This window comes from Jaculus jaculus, chromosome 7 (genome assembly GCF_020740685.1).
Source record: "Jaculus jaculus isolate mJacJac1 chromosome 7, mJacJac1.mat.Y.cur, whole genome shotgun sequence".
NCBI classification, from domain to species: Eukaryota; Metazoa; Chordata; class Mammalia; order Rodentia; family Dipodidae; genus Jaculus; species Jaculus jaculus.
In genome coordinates, this window is record NC_059108.1 from 86,950,965 (window position 1) to 86,973,106 (window position 22,142).

Sequence of the window (22,142 nt, forward strand, 5' to 3'; positions counted from 1 at the left end):
ACCAGATGCACAAGGAGGCACACGCATCTGGAGTTCCTCTGCAGTGGCTGGAAGTCCTGGTGCACCCATTCTCTCTCTGTCTGTCGCTGTCAAATAAATAAACTCACCACCACGGCTCAGGGAATTTTGCGGAAGAGGGGATAGAAAGATTGTAAGAGCCACAAGTTGCAACATCATATCCAGAGGATGGGACATCATGCCCAGAGGCACAGCCTCTCCCTCCTCTCCCACACCCCCTGCAATATCTGACTGCTGCTCCCACAACACAAAGTCCACAACACCATGGGGAATACCAGCAACCCCACTGAGGAGGGCCACAAGCAGAATGGGGGAAGGAAGCAGAGAAAAGATGGTACCAACACATGATGTATCCACACAGAGTATATTCTTTTTAAATATTTTATTTTTATTTATTCATTTGAGAGAGCTAGAAAGAGGCAGAGAAAAAAAGGTGCACCAGGGCTTCTAGCTGCTACAAATGAACTCCAGATGCATGTGCCATCATGTGCTTCTGGCTTACATGGATCCTGGGGAATTGAACCTGGATCCTTTAGCTTTGCAGACAAGCACCTTAACTGCTAAGCCATCTCTCCAGCCCCAAAATATGTTCTTAATAAAAAAAAAAAAAAAATCAAGTGGGGAGGGAGGAAATTACCATGGGATATTTTTTTATAATCATGGCAAATGTTAATAAAAATTTAAAAATTAAAAAAAAAATCAAAACATTTCTTTCTTTTGTCTCTCTCTTCTCCCTCCCTCTCTCTTGTCTTTCTTATTTCCAATCAACAGCAGTCCAGTCCAAAAAGGAAGAAGTCATAGGGCAATGACTGTTCCTTGCTATAAGGAATTTAGTAAAAGAGGACTAGTTACGGGGATGTTAGTTAATAACTAATTCAATGTTCTTGTCCCTAAAAGTTCTGAAATTATTAAAATTACACAACTGTTAAATTCATTACTTTAAAATTCTCTGACATCTCATTTACTAGTACTTACTTGCTTCTTAACTGTAAATCTGGAACTTTTACTTACTATTGTACCTAGGGTCCTAAATTAGCAATGCCTATACATAAAATACAGTAACACCTCAATCAATCAATGAATGCTCTCCCAGCAAGAGAACAGAAAGAGATAGAGAGAAATTCCATCTCTAACAACCAAATACTAAGTTCATCACTAACTCAGCCTTACCTGTAGCTTTGGGAATTATCCTGCTTTGTTGCTGACATTGTTAAAACTATTCAACCATTGACTCTTCTGGAAACCAGGTAGGAAAAAGGTACAGAAGGGCTTATTTCTTTTTAGTGTTGTACCCAAGCTTTGATACCAACAGCATTTATAGAATGTGACATTACCTAACTTACAGCAAGATGCTTTCAGAAAAGGAAAAATAAACAAAAACAAAGAAAAAGAAGCCCAAAGTGGTAGCACATGCCTGTAATTCTAATACGTGGTAGGCTAAGGAAGGAGGCCAGCCAGGGCTACTTAATGACCTGACAGCAACAATCTTAAACAATAATATTATATTTTCTTATATATAAACTACTTTATACCTACAATGAGGACCAACTTGTTGAATGACTAAATAAATTTTCTTCTGGATAACACAGGAAGATATCACTGGGGAATGAGGCAATGCAAAGACAAAGTAGTTTCTCAATATCCTAGCCAACTTGTATGTATTTTTTACATACTAGGCATTTTAATTCTCTCAATTACATGAATTAAAGACAATCCAACAATCTTCATGGAAAATCTGGAGGTAGGAAAAGTGAAGGGCATGTTTGTTTGTTTGTTTGGTCTTTGTTTTGTTTTCTTGGTTTTTCAAGGCAGTGCCTCACTGTAGCTCAAGTTGTCCTGGAATTCACTATGTAGTCTCTGGGTGGCCTCGAACTCTCAGAGATCCTCCTTCCTCTGTCACCCAAGTACTGGGATTAAAGGTGTGTGCCACTACACCCAGCTCAGGCATGTGTATTTTGCTCCATTTTTTGTTTTTGCTTTTTTGTTTTGTCTTATGTGTTCCAGGCTGACCTCAAATTTCCTATACAGCTAAGGATGACCTGGAATCCTGATCTTCCTGTGTCTGCATGCAAGAGACAAGCATCTGCCACACTTTGTTTTTCCAGCGCTGGAGATCAAGCCCATCATGTTGTGCCCGTTGGCAAGCACCTCTACCAATTAAGTTACATCCCCAGCCCTTTACTCAGATTTGAAAAAATCATAGAAAACCCAGTATAATTATACCTTTAAGGAGTTTCCTGTGTGGAGTAGTTTCTTTAAAATCAATCCTGAAAAGAAAACATGATTTTAGATATTCGTATCTCCTTACCTATTTCTAAATGTTAGAGTTCTCGGTCAGACTTGAAAAAACTTTTAAAACAAGTCCTTGGCAATCCCTGTATTACTCTTGGTGATCTTAATCACCCTTTGACCAATCTTGAGATCAGAGGGCATATTAAAAAAAAATCACCTTTTAACACAATTAAACATGACTTAATTTACTGACAAAACTTAAGTTCTTAAACAGTTATATGTTGTTCTATATCTCTAAGCTACACTAAAAATTTAAGTTAAATATTTTATTACTAATACAGAAAACATCTACTGTAAGAAGTTTTCATTTAATTAACTAATGAACATCTCTATGTCTAACAGTTCTTAATGCATATTTTCACTACACTAAGGTCTTTAATATTCATTTCTTCTTTTATTATTAAATATTTCAAATCTAAAATAAAATATTGAAACTAGTAACATACAGCCAGAGGCCCATCATTCAGTTTAAACAGATCTAAACACAATTACATGTTTAAATATTTGTTACAATTTAAAATATTTTTTCTTATATCTAATGTTTATCATTTACCATAATGGTAAAATTGAAGTTTAAATCATTGTCCTCCTTTCTTTCCTAGAGGCAAATAGGACACAGATTCTGGCATTAACCATTTTCAAAAATTTTTTGTATTATTACTACTTACTTATAAATCTTCAAATTACTTGGAAACAAGTGCCTCAAATCTTATAAAAAATGGTATCATAACAGAACAATAACTGTTACATAGCTAAATATACCAAAGTTTACTTTCTTTGTATTAAGACATTTGGCTTAGTTACAAATTACTGTCTTTTTTCATTAGAAAACCATATTAATGTTATTATTTATTTATTTGACAGAGAAAGAGAGAGAATGGGCACACTAGGACCTCCAGCCACTACAAACAAACAAACTCCAGATGATGCACCCCCTTGTATATCTGGCAAACTTGGCTCCTGGGGAATCAAACCTGGGTGCTTTGGCTTTGCAGGCAAATGCCTTAACTATTAAATCATACCTCCAGCCCAAATTTCTGTCATTCTTATTCATGCTTCTTTCCCTGTATATATGACTTTTTCTGGGATATATAAATTGTAAGTGAATATAAGGTCAATAACATTCCAGTTCAACAATGTACATCTAGGGCCATGTACTGCCTATGAGAGAAGCAGCATGGGAATCTCTAACAATTAAAACTGACATAGAAATCCTGAAGGAGCACCAACAATTACTTACAGATCCCACTCCCCTTGCCTCTTTTTGTAAGGTAGGTCTCATCCTAGCCCAGGCTGACCTGGAATTTACCATGTAGTCTCAGGTTGGCCTCAAACTCACGGTGATCCTCCTACCTCTGCCACCCAAGTGCCAGGATTAAAGGCATGTGCCACAATGCCTGCACAGCCAGACACCTTTTTTTTTTTCTTAAACTTATTTATAGGGAGAGAGAGAGTGTGTGTATGGGTGCACCAGGGCCTCTAACCCCTGCAAATGAACTCTAGATGTATGTCACTTTGTGTATATGGCTTTACATGGGTACTGGGAAGTCAAACCTGGGTCCTTAGGCTTTGCAGGCAAGTGCCTAAACTACTAAGACATCTCTCCAGCCCCAGACATCTTTTTTAAGGTGAAGAATCTTACACTGACAGTTTAAAAGGCCTGATAACAGGGCTGGAAAGATGGCTTAGTGGTTAAGCGCTTGCCTGTGAAGCCTAAGGACCCCAGTTCAAGGCTCAATTCCCCAGGACCCATGTTAGCCAGATGCACAAGGGGGGCGCACACATCTGGGGTTCATTGCAGTGGCTGGAAGCCCTGGCATGCCCATTCTCTCTCTTTCTCTCTGCCTCTTTCTCACTCTGTAGCTCTCAAATAAATAAATAAATAATTTAAAATATTTTTAAAAGGCCTGATAACAGAAAGACTGCCTGGCATGGTGCTGTACACCTTTAATCCATGCACTTGGGAGGCAGAGGCAGGAAAACTGCTGTGAATTCAAGAATAGCTGGGGACTACAGAGTGAGTCCTGGGTCACCCTAGGCTATAGTGAAACCCTACCTTGAAAAACTAAATAGAAAGACTCCTGTCTATTTGGTGCCTGCTAGTACCCTTTAGCAAAGTGGTTTTATTGTTATTTTTCTTTTTACTTTGTCTTTTCAGCTTTAATGACCTAGAAAGCCCTACTGTGGTCCTTCAAGCAGTAGTAAGTTTGACTCCAGTGACCCCAACCACTTTGTTTTCAAATCTGGGGCATAGTCAGGGATGTTAATATATGCCTGGAATTCCAACACTCTGGAGGCGGAGGCAAAAAGATCACAATATTAGGCTGGAGAGATGGCTTAAAGGTTAAGGCACATGCATGCAAAGCCAAAGGTCCCAGGTTCAATTCTCTAGGACTCACATAAGCCAGATGTACAATGTGGCACATGCATTTGCGATGGCTGTAGGTTCTGGCACCCCCATTCATTCTCTCTCTCTCATAAATAAATAAAATTACAGTTTTAAAGAAAACATCACAATGCAAAGCTGATCTGAGCTATGAAGTCATGATCTGAGCTATGAAGTAACTCTGCCTCAAAAAACTTGAGTCCCCATCTCATTTCCTTAGAAGTACATGCTCAACCATGTTTATTGCTGCTCAATTTATAATAGCTGGGAAATGGAACCAGCCTAGATGTCCCTCAACAGATGAGTGGATAATGAAGATGTGGTACATTTATACAATGGAGTTCTACTCAGCGGTAAAGAAAAATGAAGTTATGAAATTTGCAGAAAAATGGATGGACCTGGAAAGTATTATACTAAGTCAGGTAACCCAGGCCCAGAAAGCCAAGCGCCACATGTTCTCCCTCATATGGGGATCCTAGCTACAGATGACTGGGCTTCTGTGTGAGAATGAAAATACTTAGTAGCAGAGGCCAGTAAGTTGAAAAGGAGACATAAAGGGTGGAGAAAGGAAGGGAGGAGGATACTTAATAGGTTGATATTGTATATATGTAATTACAATGATTGTAATGGGGAGGTAATATGATTGAGAATGGAATTTCAAACGGGAAAGTGTGGGGGTGGGGAGGGAGGGAATTACCATGGGATATATTTTATAATCATGGAAAATGTTAATAAAAATTAAAAAAAAAAAAAAAAAAAAAGCAAAGAAATGATCAATTTGGAGGAAACTGTAAGAGGACACTGTCCTTATTTTCATACCTTTATGAATGAAGTTGATTTCTCATTATGTATAAATATTATATTTTTTAACAAAAACTTTAAAAATATATATGATAGCTAATATTTCATTTTTAACTTGTAAAAAAAAAAAAAAAAAACTTGAGTCCCACACTCAGGAGGCTGAAGCAAGAGAATCAATGTGAAGTCTGAGGCCATTCTGGAATTAAAATGAGTTCCAGGCAGCCTGGGCTGCAATGCAAGACCCTGTATCAAAAAGTTAAGAGGCTAGGAATGTATCTCAGCTTGTAGAGTGCTTACGTAGCATGCATGAGGCTCTGTGTTCATAAACCTGGCTGTCAGCCTCCTCTATGTAACAAGCTCAAGGCCAGCCAGGGCTACATTAGACCCTGTCTCAAAACAAAGAAGTTGGAGCATGTAGCTTCTTGGCATTTGCATTTCTCTTGTTTCTGGTTCATGGAAATACTTATCTTGATGCTAAGCCTGCTTTAATGCTTTTTATAGTATACCATCACTGCTAATACATTCAGAGCAAAGGAAGAGGTGGATCATAAAACTGTGTCCCACTTTGACAAGGAATTCATATGCACTACATATATTTTTCTCTCTCTTCTTTCTGTGCATATGTTTGCTGGGATTGCACTCTACCACTGAGATACATCATTAGTTCCTCACATACATACATATATACACAATTTTTATTTTTTATTTTGTTGTTTTTCAAGGTAGGATCTCACTCTAACTCAGACTGGCCTGGAATTCACTATGTAGTCTCAAGGTGACCTTGAACTCATGTAGTCCTCCTACCGCTACCTCCCAAGTGTTAGGATTAAAATCATGTACCACCACACCCAACTTTCACTTAAATTTTTTTTTAACCTTAGATTCCTACTGTGTTCCTGTATTCCTTTTTTTTTTTTTTTTTGGTTTTTCCAGGTAGGGTCTTACTCCAGCCCAGGCTGACCTGGAATTCACTATGGTGAATTCAGGGTGGCCTCGAACTCACTCCTACCTCTGCCTCCCGAGTGCTGGGATTGAAGGCGTACACCACCACGCCCGGCCTGTATTCCTTTTTGAGGCCCTCCCTGGACACAGTATGGAGATTGAACCCAAGGTCTTGTGTGTGCTAGGCAAGCATTCCATCAATCAGTTAGATCCCTAGCCTTGTTTTTACTTTTTTAATTTGGAGACAGTGTTTTGCTAAATTGTCCAGGCAGGCCTTGAACTTGTGGTATCTGGTATTACAGGCTGCAACTCCATATTTGACTTGTTCCAATATTTTTGGTTTCAGTAAAACAAACTAAATTATCAAGCCATTAAAAAGCATTTTCAGAGCAGGATGTGGTGGCACATGCCTTTAATCCCAGCACTTGGGAGGCAGAGGTAGGAGGATTGCTGTGAGTTCGAGGCCACCCTGAGACCCTGAGACTACACAGTGAGTTCCAGGTCAGCCTGGGCTACAGTGAGACCCTGCCTCAAAAAAAAGCATTTTCAAGCCAGCCGTGGTGACACATGATAGTAGAATCACTATGTGTTCAAAGCCACCCTGAGATTACATAGTGAATTTCAGGTCAGCATGAGACCCTATCTCAAAAGACAGATTCAAAAAAAAAAAGCATTTAAAAATATTATAATTGGGCTGGAGAGATGGCTTAGCTGTTAAGCGCTTGCCTGTGAAGCCTAAGGACCCCGGTTCGAGGCTCGGTTCCCCAGGTCCCACGTTAGCCAGATGCACAAGGGGGCGCACGCGTCTGGAGTTCGTTTGCAGAGGCTGGAAGCCCTGGCACACCCATTTTCTCTCTCCCTCTATCTGTCTTTCTCTCTGTGTCTGTCGCTCTCAAATAAATAAATAAATAAATAAATAAATAAATAAATAAATTTAAAAAAAAAAATGAAATACTTTATTTACATGTATTAAAATGGAAAAAATACTTTAAAAAAAATATTATAATTTATTTCAAATGTGAAATGCATTACTTACCAATACTATGGAACTGCCATCGCTGATGAATTCTTTCTGGAAGAAGTTGTAAAATTTTCTAAAATCAATACAAACAAAACAAAAAGAATGAAGAACAAGAAATGAACCCATATGCTATGAAATGTAAACCCTTAAAGGACTAAGTAATTAAGAATTGTTTATATGGGTGTGGTGGTACATGCCTTTATTCCCAGCACTTGGGAGGCAGAGGTAGGAAGATAACTGTGAGTTCAAGGCCAAGGCCATACTGAGACTACATAGTGAATTGCAGGTCAGCCTGAACCAGCATGAAACCCTACCTGGAAAAACCAAAGAATGCTTTTGTGCCGGGTGTGGTGGTACACACCTTTAATCCCAGAGGCAGAGGTAGGGGACTGCCATGAGTTTAAGACCAGCCTGAGACTTCAGAGTTAATTCCAGGTCAACATAGGCTAGAACACAACCCTACCTCAAAAAAAAAAAAAAAAAAAAAACCTTTATGTGAAAATATATAAAAATCCAGGGCTGGAGAGATGTTAGTGGTTAAGACGTTTGCCTGTGAAGTCTAAGGGCCCAGGTTTGACTTCCCAGTATCCACGTCAGCCAGATGCCCAGGGTGGCACATGTATCTAGAGTTCATTTACAGTGGCTAGAGGCCCTGGTGTGCCCATTCTCTCTCCATCTCCTTCCCGCCCCCCCCCCATCTCCTCTGTGCCTCTTTCTCTCAAATAAATAAAATTTTTTATAAAAACAAATAGGCCGGACGTGGTGGCGCACACCTGTAGTCCCGGCACTTAGGAGGCAGAGGTAGGAAGATCACCATGAGTTCGAGGCCACCCTGAGAATACATACTAAATTCCAGGTCAGCCTGAGCTAGAATGAAACCCTACCTCAAAAATCCAAAACAACAAACAAACAAACAACAAATAGTAAAAGTTTTTGAGCTGAATATTCAATTTCAATACAGGCATGTTGACCAATAGTTGAAACCATCACCCAAAATTATAAGCAATACTAACAAAGACCTGAAACAGAAAACTTGTTAAATTTATCTCTTATAATGCTACAGAAAGCATATTCTCTTGATAATTAAGTATTAATTTTAATATACTTCAAAATGTTTACTATTCTTGTGGGGTTTTTTGGTGGTGGTGGTGGTAGCTTTTTTTGCATGTTTTCTGTTTTTCAAGGCAGGGTTTCACTCTAGCCCAGGATAACCTCTAACTCACTCTGTAGCCTCAGGCTGGCCTTAACTTGGGGCAATGCTACCTCAGCCTCTTGAGTGCTAGGATTAAAGGCATATGCGACCACACTAAGCTTTTACTTACCACTTTTAACATTTCTGAATTGTGGGTAACATGGATGAGTGGATGAGTTTTTAATTCTTTTAAGATATTAATATTTGTGATTTTTTTCCTCGTTTCAATAAACTTAGTATAATATTTTTATTTCATGAAAATCTCATGAAATATTTGTATTAATCCAGTCCAATTAATGGTAGAATACATGCTTGAGGCCCTAGGTTTAGTCCACAGCACAAAACAAAAAAGAAAGGATAGAAAAAAAAATTGTGCTATGTTAATTTATGTGGGCCCAGAGATACTTAGATAATCATGATGGACATTAAGTAGGAAAGCAAAACTTTTAAATTTAGGAGACCTATAATTAAACTAAAGTATATAGGCTTTTAGTTAATGGAAACAAACACATTTTTACATACAATACTTTCAAATTTTTACCTTTTGCACAGGTAGAAGGATCACAGTGAGTTCGAGGCCAGCCTGAGAGTACAGTGTCAGTCTGGGTTAAAATGAGACTATACCTCAAAAAAAAAAAAAAAACAAGAAAAAAGGTAACAAAAATGTATTTAAAAACATCAGTTACTACTATCTGGCACCTGCACCTTGGCACCTTTTTCCTTGTTGTTGTTGTTGTTGTTTGTTGTTGTTTGTTTGTTTGCTTGTTTTTGAGGTAGGGTCTCACTCTAGCCCAGGCTGACCTGGAATTCACTATGTAGTCTCAAGGTGGCCTGGAACTCAGCGACCCTCCTACTTCTGCCTCCCAAGTGCTGGGATTAAAGGCATGTGCCACCACACCCGGCGTGGCACCTTTTTCCTTTTTTTTTTTTTTTAATTGTTTTTTGTTCATTTTTATTTATTTAAGAGTGACAGAGACAGAGAAATAGGCAGAGAGAGAGAGAGACAGAAAGAGAGAGAATGGGAGCGCCAGGGCCTCCAGCCACTGCAAACGAACTCCAGATGCATGTGCCCCCTTGTGCATCTGGCTAATGTGGGTCCTGGGGAATTGAGCTTTGAACCGGGGTCCTTAGGCTTCACAGGCAAGCGCTTAACCGCTAAGCCATCTCTCCAGCCCCCTTTTTCCTTTTTGAAACAAGTTTTCATTAGCCTTAATCACTAAGCCATCTCTCCAGCCCCCTTTTTCCTTTTTGAAACAAGTTTTCATTAGCCTTAATCACTAAGCCATCTCTCCAGCCCGAAGAAACTGACTTTTAAATGCTTTCGTAGGTCTGAAAACAGTCTAGCTTTCTACAGGTCTCTAAATTCTCACAGAGATCACAACATTCCTTTTAATAATTCCTCAGAAAGACAACAAAAAAGTTTTTGTTTTAAATATTTTATTTATTGGCATGTACAGAGAGACAGACAAGAGAGAGAGAGAGAACAGACACATGGGGCCTCAGCCACTACAGACAAACTCCAGAGGCACGTGTCACTTCATGCATCTGGTGCATGGGTACTAGGGAATCGAGCCTAGGTCCTTAGGCTTTGCAAGCAAGCACCTTAACCGCTAAGCCATCTCTCCATCAGGGGTAAGAGGGCCTTACTTTCTGCATGTGCTGAAAATATCAACAAGTTTTTCCAGGGCTCATCTCTCTCCAAACTGTGCTTCCTCCTTTGTATGTGTAAACACTTGCTGAACTTTTTAATTCAAAGTAATGTAAAATAACAATTAAAAACACGTAATGCTGGGTGTGGTGCCACATGCCTTTAATGCCAGCACTCGGGAGGCAAAGGTAGGCAGATTGCCTGTGAATTCAAGGCCACCCTGAGACTACACAGTGAGTTCCAGGTCAGCCTGGGCCTGAGTGAGACCCTACCTTGAAAAATGAAAAACAAACAAAAAAATACTTAAGATGGGCTAGAGAGATGGCTCAACAGTTAAAGGACCTTGCCTGCAAACCCTAACAGCCCAGGTTCAATTCCCCAATACCCACATAAAGCCTGACGTACAAAATGACATTATGCATCTGGAGTTTGTCTGCAGCACCAGGAGGCCTTGGCATACCCATTCTCTCTCCATCCTCTCTCTTTGCATAAATAAAAATTTAAAAAAAAAACTTAAGTGGCTATTTTGCACAAATTTACAATGAAAAGCAGAAATGATAGGCTGGGTGCAGTGGCGCATGCCTGTAATCCTTACATGAGATACACCCGAGAGAAGAAGGCAGGAGGATCAGAAGTTCTAGGCCAGCCTTGCCTATATAATGAATTTGAGACCCAGTCCCAAAAACAAACAATAAATCTCATAGGCATAAAATTGTCACAGTTCTAAAGTTAAAATAATTCTCTATGCAAACCTTACACAAATTAAAATTTTCATTTTTTAAAACATTGACTATCATAGGGGGCGCACGCGTCTGGAGTTCGTTTGCAGAGGCTGGAGGCCCTGGCGCGCCCATTCTCTCTCTCTCCCTCTATCTGTCTTTCTCTCTGTGTCTGTCGCTCTCAAATAAATAAATAAATAAAATTAAAAAAAAAAAATTGACTATCATATTCATTTTGCAATATTAAATGCACAAATGTAATTCAGTGCCTAAAAATAATACATTGTACCTTAAAAAGTATAAATTCAACCAGACATATATAAGTCATTTACAAGGCTGAAAGATTAACAGTGTTTCATTATATGCTTAAAACCTTCAATATATTCCTTTATATGTACCCAGCACCATTTTTGAAAAGGTTAAAATTCATAACACTTACCTCAAAAATGAAAAGTATAGCATCCAACTCCTCTCTTTGAGATTTGTGACCTAAAATATTGTTACAGGAAAATATTTTAAATCTATGATTTTAAAAATTTATTGTTACCAACCATTTAATGAATTGAAAGCACTGTCTCAAGCATCTTTTGCTTTTTTTTAGTGACTCTACAGTAAAATGCTAAAACATGGTTTATTCACAATATCACAGTGCCTCTTCAGGAGAATGGGGGCAGCTCAATAGAAGGGCATGTACAGCAAGGGTTTAGTTCAAACAAACACTACAACTTAGGTTCAAAATCATTATGTCTAAAAACAAATCATGACTTATTATGAATACTTAAATGAGATTTAAATAGGAAAAAGCCTACTCAAATGCATCTGGAGCAGAATAAAGAAGGTGAGAGAGAGAAGGAAACAGATGACCCTAATCAGAAAAAAGCATGCCTTCTAAGTCTTCACAAAGTACTAAGGATAGACTTCCTGTTATTTTCTTTCAAATTCATGTTGGTACACCTATGATGATAGTGTAAGGGGGGTATCAAATAAAACCATACTAAAATTCTGGTGTCCAAGATCCTATTAAAGTTAACACTTATGATAATTATTGAAAACATTAACATAAGCCAGAATACATAGTAACATCTTACCTTTCTGTTTAAGACTAGCTTCAATTGTCACAAAATTTTCAAAGAACACATAGTATATATGTGAAAAATGTTGGTCAAAAAACTGCTTAAGATCAATAGATTCTGCATTCTCTGAAAAATAAAAAATAATTATTAGTATTTCATGAATGTTAAATTATGTGCAACACGCATTGATAATGACAAATTTTCTTCAACATCAAAGAACTACACATAAAATAATGAGATGTGTATTTATATAACTGTATCTTGTCCTCACAATTTCAGCCTTTACATGTTTCAGCTTTAATTTTAAAAAACTGTTCAAGGAAAAAAAAAAAAACTGTTCAAGGGCTAGAGAGATGGTTTAGCAGTTAAGGTACTTGCCGCAAAGCCAAAGGGCCCAGGTTCAACTCCCCAGGACCCATGTAAGCCAGATGCACAAGGGGGTGCATGCATCTGGAGTTCTTTTGCAGTGACTGGAGGCCCTAGCACACCCATTCATTCTCATTCTCTAATTCATTCTCTCTCTCCCCTCCCAAAATTAATTAATTAATTAATTAAATTTAAAAAAAAACTGTTCAAGGTAAAAATAATCTTTGTGCATTTGTTTGTTTTGGTTTGGGGGGCTAGGGTTTCACTCTAGCCCAGGCTGACCTGGAATTTACTATGTAGTGTCCGGGTGGCCTTGAACTCAGGGTGATCCTCCTACCTCTGCCTCCCAAGTGATGAGATTAAAGGTGTTCTCCACTATACCTGGGAATCTTTATTTCCTAAAAGAAAACAATGTCAAGGACTAGAGAGATGGTTCCGTGGTTAAAGGCACTTGCTTGCAAAGTCTGCTAGCCTGGGTTCAATTCCCCAGTACCCACATAAAGCCAGATACACAAAGTGGCACATGCATCTGGAGTTTGTTTGCAGTAGCAAGTGACATTGTTGTGAACATTCATTCTCTTTCATAAATAAATAAAGATTTTAAACAAAGAAAACAATGTCAAAGTTAGGTGCAATTGCACATACCTATAATCTCAGCCTCTCAGAAGACTGAGGTAGGGGCTGAAGAGATTGCTCAGTGGTTAAAGATACTTTCTTTCATGCCAGGCGTGGTGGCGCATGCCTTTAATCCCAGCACTCAGGAAGCAGAGGTAGGAGGATCGCCCTGAGTTTAAGACCACCCTGAGAGTACAGAGTTAATTCCAGATCAGCCTGGACCCACAGTGAGACCCTACCTCGAAAAACCAAAAAAAAAAAAAAAAAGGATACTTTCTTTCAAAGCCTGAAGGCCTGGGTTCAATTCCCCAGTACCCACATAAAGCCAGAGGCACAAAGTAAAGTATGTGTCTAATGTGGAGCTTGTTTTCAGAAGTACTATTCTCTTTCTGTCATTCTTCTCCTTCTCCCACACTTCTCTCCTTGCAAGTAAATAAAATAATCCCAGTGGGGACTGAAGAGATGACTGAGCTGTTAAGGCACATGCCTGCAAAGCCTAATGACTCAAATTCAATTCCCCAGTACCCACATAAAGCTGGATACACGAAGTGGTACACGCACCTGGAGTTCAAATGCAGTGGCCAGAGGCCCTTGAGTGCCCATTCATATATTCTCTCTCCCCCTCTCCCCCTCTTTCTTTCTGTTTCCCCAGGTGTGGTGGGGAGACCAAAGTAGGAGGACTGCTGTGAGTTGAGGCCAGTCTGAGACTACATAGTGAATTCCAGGTCAGAGTGGGCTGAAGCAGAAGAACCTACCCCCCCCAAAAAAAGACCCTAATTAATTAATTAATCCATCCCGGCACTCAGAAGGCAGAGGTAGGAGGATCACTCTCAGTCCAAGGCCAGCCTAGGACTACAAAGTGAGTTCCAGGTCAGCTGTGGCTAGAGTGGATCCCTAACAGAAAAAATTAAAAATAATAATAATAATGACTGAGGCAAGAGAATAAGGGTAGCTTAGGCAGACACCATGCAGAGAGAAAGGGGGAAAAGTAATAGAGGGAGGGGAAGAGACAGAGACTGATTCAAAAATCATTATCTCTTCATCAAGGGACTGGGTAGGAGGTTCTCCAACAGTTGGTGGCCAGCCTGGTGAGAGGAAGTAAGGTAGCTTTGTTAGGTAGTTTAGGATGACTAGGCCCCTGAAAGTAAAAAGCAGGAATGTCTTTGAGCCTATCCTTGCAGGCTCCACTTTGCTAGAAATCAAGGATAAGTCAGCTCACACTCAGATGATCCTGAGACAATCTCACACCATCTACTTGGGTTTCCTCAAATGTACCCAAGGCATAGAAGTCTACAAGAATGGAAATCCTAAAGGCAACCAGTTTGCTGTGTACCCACTTAGCATTAACTCCTTACTTTCATTTTTTTCTCCCTAACATTTTCTTCTAGAACTGTCTTCCTGCACTCCATCAATACATTTTTTGGGGTCTTTTAGACAATCCTCCTTCTGGAAGAGCCTCTAACTGCAATTATTCTATGGCCCCATTCAGCTGGACATCCATGACCTCACAGTGCCTGGCAATACCTACACAAGACCATCATAATAAGAGGAAAAGATGATATTAAAATAAGAGAGACTAATCAAGAGGAGGAGTGGATACAGTAGAGTCAAGTTGCGAAGGAGAAAGTGATGGAGGAGATAATTATCATGGATTACTGTCTATAATTATGGAAGTTAACAATGAGAAAAAAATTTTAAAACGATAGTCTGTTGGGCTTGCCTCAAAATAAAAAAGAAAACTGGGAGAAGGTGGGACATGGTGACATTTACAATCCCAAAGCTCAGGAGCTCAAAGCAGGAGTATCTCAAGGAGAATCTCAAGCCAGCCTGGGCTACATAGCAAGACCTGTTTTAAGGAAAAAGTGAAAAGTTAAAAAAAACTGGAAAGCCTGACAGAGGATGTAATATTTCAATGAGCTTTAAGGACAGGGAGAACATTGAGCATGATAGGGTTAGATGGAATGAGAAGTCTATAAACAAAGAAAGGATAAAGAAAAGCTACTTATTTTTACTAGAGCTTAGAAAAAATTTTGTTTGTTTTTTCAAGGTACGGTCACACTCTAGCCCTACCTCTGCCTTCTGAGTGCTTGGATTAAAGGTGTGTGTTATCACAACCAGCACTTAGAATATTTTAGTAAAAATAAAAAATAAAAGCTTGGGAGAGCTGTGAAGCCTAGGAACCCATGTTTGACTCTCCAAATCCCACATAAGCCAGACACACAAAGGTGAAGCAAGCACAAGGTCACACATGCCCACTAAGTGGAGCAAGCATCTGGAGTTCGAATGCAGTGACTCGGGCCCTGGCATACCAATACTCTCTCCCTCTCTCTCTCAAATAAAATTGAAAAATAAATTTTTAAAGGGAAAAAAGCTTGAGAGATGTAATAAATGTCTTGAGTACAAACAAGACAGACCAGGAGCTGGAGAGGTGGATTGATGTCTAAGGGCTTGCCTATAAAGCCCAACGAGCTGAGTTTGATTCCCCAGTAACCACATACAGCCAGATGTACAAAGTGGTGCATGTGTCTGGAGTTCATTTGCAGTGACTAGAGTCCCTGGGATGCCCACTTTCTCTGTCTCCCTTCTCCCTCCCTCTGCTTGCAAATAAAGTATCTGGACTGGAGAGATAACTTAGCAGATAAGGTGCTTGACACGGAAGCTGAAGGACCCAGGTTGGATTTCCAGTACCCAGGTAAAGGGAGAGGCACAAGATGGCCCATGTATCTGGAGTTCATTTGCAGTGGCTGGAGGCCCTGGCATGCCCATTCTCTTTGCTTCTTCCTCTCTCTCTCAAATAAATAAATAAGGCAGACTGGATTTATTATTCTAGAGCAAGGTGTCTATACAGGTGTATATATTTAAGCATACCTCTACTCAAATCTCTACACATACATATCCTTAATTATAGAAGATACTAAATGATTGGCAGTAGGGTAAACAACTGTGCTTATTGTTTAGTTCATTTTCAGGGGAAAATGGGAACATTGAAAAATGGGGAGGGGAAATCCAGCTAATTATGTTCTATATACTTCCTACTTTCCAATTTTTTTTATAAAAACCATATTATTTTTCATAATAAAAAATAATTTTTTCAAAGTAACTGTAAAAACTAAGGATTTCTGAACCTCAAAGTGAGTTGAGAATGGCTAGGTATGATAGCTAAAGCCTGCAGTGCCCATATACTTGAGACTGAGGTAAAAGGCCATAAGTTCAAGACCCTGTCTCTTAAAAATAAAAAGGAGTTGGGTGTGGTGGTACACACCTTTAGTCCCAACATGAAAGAGGCTGACTTATGATGGTCACCATAAGTTCAAGGATACTCTGAGTTACAGAGTGAGTTCCAGGTCATCCTGGGCTAGAGCAAAACCATGCCACAGAAGTAAAAAAGAAAAAGAAATAAAGAAAAGAACAAAGTTACAAATAACTTCAAATTAAAAGGTGACATCAGGGCTGGAAAGATTGCTTAGCAGTTAAGGCACTTGCCTGCAAAGCCTAAGGACCCATGTTTGACTCTCCATATTCCACATAAACCAGACGCACAAAGGTGAAGCAAGTACAAGGTGGCACATGCCCACTAGGTGGCACACACTTTTGGAGTGATTGCAATGGTTACAATAGTTACAACATATAGACAGCACTCTCCTTTGTCTAGAATCTTACCCTGTAGAGATCATAGTAAGTCTTTAAGGACACCTCATCTATAGAATCTTCCAGGATTATTCTTTGCTCTGCTTTCCCCACATTGGATTCCCTATATTTCTCTCCCATAGGAATAATGATGCTGCAAATGTGTTGTTTCTTTCTTTTTCTCAGGACTAATGTAACTTTTTAGAATAGCAGCTGTGTCTGCCTAAGTATTACCCAAACCTAGCATAGTGGAAGCAAACAATCTCTATTCAAATGTGTTTTATTAATAATAATTTAAATTATATTTATTCATAGCTCGGAAACTTTACTTTGGAAAACATTGCATAGTTTAGTGACATAAAACAGCACAGCTTCATCTTTATTGAAATTAGGACATCCAGAACCACTCCTAACACTGTACATTCTAACTGAACCTTTTCACAGAACCAAAAAATACATGGCTAACACAAACTGAATGGTTTCAAGACAATGAACACTCATATATGTGCTTTGTGGAAATTAATTCCATAGTCTTCATGGCAACAATATGAAATATATACATTGTCCATATTTGATAGATGAAAATACTTAGGCAACAGAGGCTAAGCAACTTAGCTAATAAGAAACAAAATGAGGATTCAAATACCAGGCACCATGAATCTAGAATCCTTGTTCTTAACATCTGTACTCTTCAGCCTCCAATGTAATGCATTACAAGGAAAGAACACTAGTGATTACCTGTCATCTAGCTATAACAACACAAGAGTCATACAGTACTAAATATCTTTTATAGAATATCAAAATAAAAATACACAGAACTGAGATAAATCAGAAAAATGATCAATTTCACTTTGACTATAATGAGAATGAAATAAATTTTTGTAAGTAAGCCTAAATTTTCTGAAATTAATGCTTAAAAACAATGTTCCAGGACAAAGAAGAAAAACAAGAGACTGGAGAGATAGCTCAGTAGCTAAACATACTTGGTTGCAAAGCCTAATGGCATGGGTTTGATTCCCTGGTACTCATGTAAAACCAGATGCAGAAAGTGGCATGTATATCTGGAGTTAATTTACATTGACAAGAAGCCCTGGTTCACCCATACTTACTTTCTCTCTGTCTCTCTGTGACTCAAATAAATTTAAAAAGTAAGTAGGAAAAACTCAAAGAAACAAAAACATAAAACAAAAACAAACATGACTTCACCCAAGCTATTGTGAGGACACTGTCCTTCCCATATGGTATAGTAACAAAACCTGGAAGTTACACTGTTGCTAATGCTTACTTTAAAAGTACTGGAAGCAGGTGTCCTGACACATGCCTGAAATCTCAGTGGAGTTTAAGGTAAGGGGAATATAAATTTGAGGCCAGCCTTAGGCTATATAGCTAGACCCTGCCAAGTAAATAAATCATGCACATTGAATCAAAATCAGGCTAATTTGCCTTTTACCCTATATATTAAAACCTTATTAGCAAATAAAAACTTTAGCAAGGGGCTGGAAGTAGCTGGAAGGAAGCTGTTAAGGTACTTGGCAAAGCCAAAGGACCCAGATTTGATTGTTCGGTACCCACACAAAGCCAGATGCACAAAGTGGTACATGCATCTGGAGTAGATGTGCAGCAGGCCCTGACATGCTTGGTCTCACTCTCTCTTGCATGTTTTCTTTTTCCCTCCTTCCCTCCCTCCCTCCCACCCCCCGCCTCTCTCTCTCCTTGCAAATAAATGAAAACTATTTAAAAAATAAAAACTAGCTGGCCATGGTGGCACACACCTTTAATCCCAGCACTCGGGAGGCAGAAATAGGAGGATCTCCATGAGTTCGAGGCCACCCTGAGACGACATAGTGAATTCCAAGTCAGCTTGAGCTAGAGTGAAACCTTACCTCAAAAAAAAAAAAAAAAAAACCCACAAACTAGTAAAATGGTAGTCAGCCTATAAAATCCCCATCATAGAAGAGGAAATAAGGACAAGACGGATAAGATGTACAAGGATCTCACTTATGAGTGAGTACTGACCATACCATGTGCTGGTTATCATCATGCTCCTGCAGACACTGCACAGCCTTTAGGAAACTGACCATGCTTTAACTTCTTTAACCCTTCAAGAGTTTAATGTGGGGGAAGTGTTTTGCAAAGTGCTGAGCTGAAAGTCAGCCTTAAAAAAGAAATACAAGGGCTGGAGAGATAGCTTAGCAGTTAAGGCACTTGCCTACAAAGCCAAAGGGCCCAGGTTCGATTCCCTAGGACCTATGTAAGCCAGATGCTCAAGATGGCACATGTGTCTGGAGTTTGTTTGCAGACGCTGAAGGCCCTGGCACACCCATTGTCTGTCTATCTCTCTCTCTCTTTCTCTCTCTGCCTCTTTCTCTCAAATAAATAAAAATAAGGCTAAAAAAAAAAGGGCTGGAGAGATGGCTTAGTGGTTAAGATGGTCACCTGCAAAACCTAACAACCTGAGTTTGATTCCCAACTACCCACGTACAAGTGATACATACAAGTGGAGTTTTTTTTTTTTTTCAGAGACTAGAGCGCCTGGTGTATCCATTCTGTCTATCCATGTCTGTCTGTCCATCTGTCTGTCTGTCTCTCTCTCTCTCTCTCTCTCTCTCTCTCTCTGCTTGTAAATAAATAAAATATTTTTAGGGCTGGAGAGATGGCTTAGTAGTTAAGGCACATGCCTGTGAAGCCTAAGGACCCAGGTTCAATTCTCCAGGTCTCACATAAAGCCAGATGCACAAGGTGGTGCATGTGTCTAGAGATGGTTTGCAGTGGCTAGAGGCCCTGGTGCACCTGTTATCTCCCCCCCCCTTGACTCTTATACTCTCTCTCAAATAAATAAATAAAATATTTTAAAAAAATAATTTATCGGGCTGGAGAGATGGCTTAGTGGTTAAGCGCTTGCCTGTGAAGCCCAAGGACTCCAGTTCGAGCCTCTATTTCCCCGGACCCATGTTAGCCAGATGCACAAGGGGTGCACACGTCTGGAGTTTGTTTGCAGTGGCCGGAGGCCCTGGCATGCCCATTCTCATTCTCTCTCTCTCTCTCTCTCTCTCTCTGTTTCTCTCTCTCTCTGTCTCTGTCTCTCTCAAATAAATAAATAAATTTTTTTAAATAATAATAATTTATCACTTGGGGCTGGAGAAATGCCTCAGCAGATAGTGCACTTGTTGTACAACTCAAAGTACTTGAGTTCTGATCCCCAGAGCTTACCTAAAAGCTAGAAGCTATGGCTTTCTGTGTGCCTACTGCAAGAAGAGAAGTGGAGACAGAATTTTCCAGAAGCTCAAAAACTTTGAGCAATAAACAGCAATGAGAAACCTTGTCTCAAAACAAGGTGGCAGGCTGAGCATGGTGGTGCAAGTCTTTAATTCCAGCACTTGGGAGGCAGAGGTAGGAAGGGGATCACTGTGGGTTCAAGGTCTCCCTAAGACTACATAGTGAATTCCAGGTCAGCCTGGGCTAGAGTGAAACCCTACCTTGAGGGGGGAGGGAAGCAAGGTGGAAGGAGAGAACTAAAGTTGTCCTCTGATGTCCACACATACCATGGCATGCAACCCCCCATACATATACAATCAATAAATAAATATTTCTAAAAACAAAATTAATTACATTAACCCCCAGAAAAAGAGGAGAGTACTTTAAAAGGAGAAGTAACCATCCCAGCACCCAACCAACACAGGCTAGGACTAGAGCTTACTCCCATTCCACATGTGCAAAGATTGAGAGGATGTAACATACAAAAAAAAGGAAAATAAGTCAAATTTCTGAGTTAAAAACTACAGGGGGCACGGGCATGGTGGCGCACACCTTTAATCCCAGCACTCAGGAGGCAAAGATAGGAGGACTGCCATGAGTTTGAGGCCATCCTGAGACTATATAGTGAATTCCAGGTCAGCCTGGGCTAGAATAAGACCCTACCTCAAAAAAACAAAAAACAAAAAAAACCTAAAAAAAAATAAATAAACCTGCAGTAGGGGCTGCAGAAATGGCACAATGGTTAAAGGCACTTGCTTATACAGCCTGATGGGCAAGGTTCAATTCCTCAGTACCCATATGTAAAGCCAGATGCACAAAATGGCATATGGGTCTGGAGTTTGGATGCAGTGGCTATAGGCCCTAGGCTGCCCATTTTCTCTCTTTCTCTCTCTCTCTCTCTCTCTCTCTCTCTCTCTCTCTCTCTCTCTCTCTCTCAAATAAATAAATAAATAAATAAAATCATTTATTTAAAAAAAAAAAAAAGCCCAGTTCCAACCCCTGGTGCCCTTGTGGCTGGTGTGAAGTGGCTGGGAACCTGTGCACGTGTGTGCAGCATGGAGGAGAAAACAACAATACGTCAACAATACATCAAGAAGAGAGAACTGACTGTTTACCATGAGATGGGTCACCTCCACCTCATCTGCCTGGGCCCAAAAGTCATTACAGAGGAAATGGACACAAGAATACTATTCTCATAGCTAGTCTGAAAACCAGTTCAGATACTGTGGTCATTCAATTCTCACCTAAACAGAGATCTGCAACCAGGCATGGTGGCTCATGCCTTTAATCCCAGCACTTGGGAAGAAGAGGTAGGAAAATCACTAAGTTCGTGGCCACCCTGAGTCGACATAGTGAATTCCAGGTCAGCCTGAACTAGAGTGAGACCTACCTTGGGGGAAAAAAAAAAAGTAAATGAACTTGAAAACATGGTGTGACAGTTAATCTTTGGTTGTCAATTTGACAAAATTTAGAATCACCATGGAAATAAATCTCTGGGAATATCTGAGAGACATTTTAGATTTGGTTAACTAAAGTGTGAGAATCCACCACAACTGTGAATGACATGAGTCTATGAGCTGGGCTACTGGACTGTGCATAAAGAAGAAAGGAGAGCTAAGTACCAGCATTACTCTCTCTCTGCTTCTTGGCTATGGCCTGAATGTAACCAGCTGCCTCGTGTTCCCACTGTCATGTCTTCCCAGCTATGGGAACTACACCCTCAAAAGTACATGCTGAAAAAAATCCTTCCTCCTTCAGTTGTTTCTTGTCAGGTATTTGCTCCCAGAAATGAGAAAGTAACTAATAAACAGAAGCAAGAAAAGCTACCTAAAAGAAAATCCAACTGGAATTCCTGTTTGTAGATCCCCTCCTCAGAAGCTATTTCTATATGCCTCTTTGTTTTTGCTTCTGAATAAACTTTATTCTGGTTCATCTTTAAAAAAAAAAAAAAAAAGTCTCCCAGATTGATAAACACATAAATGAACTGAAATAATAGGACTAATGAAAAGTCACTGTCAGGTATAAGAACAAAAAAAAAAAAAAATTAGGATAATGAATAACCAAGAGTTTTCAAGGTGAGGAAAATCACACACCCACAAATGCACAAAGGTCAACAACTCTCAAACAAGAAACATGAAGAAAACTTTACCAAAGCACTAATAATCAAATTGTTCAAAAACAACCAGA

The 22,142-nt window shown here is 39.5% G+C and overlaps 1 protein-coding gene across 8 annotated transcripts in view; it reads right to left on the bottom strand.

The window, feature by feature from the left end:
• Ralgapa1 (Ral GTPase activating protein catalytic subunit alpha 1) overlaps window positions 1-22,142 on the bottom strand; it is a 271,828-nt gene that overhangs the window by 224,305 nt on the left and 25,381 nt on the right. For all 8 annotated transcript variants that reach the window (XM_045155394.1, XM_045155393.1, XM_045155389.1 and 5 more), the window contains exons 2-5: window positions 12,108-12,218; window positions 11,459-11,508; window positions 7,476-7,533; window positions 2,242-2,285 (exon numbers count right to left, since the gene is read on the bottom strand). In XM_045155394.1, the coding sequence (XP_045011329.1) occupies window positions 2,242-2,285; window positions 7,476-7,533; window positions 11,459-11,508; window positions 12,108-12,218 (263 nt within the window). The remainder of the gene's footprint in view (window positions 1-2,241; window positions 2,286-7,475; window positions 7,534-11,458; window positions 11,509-12,107; window positions 12,219-22,142) is intronic.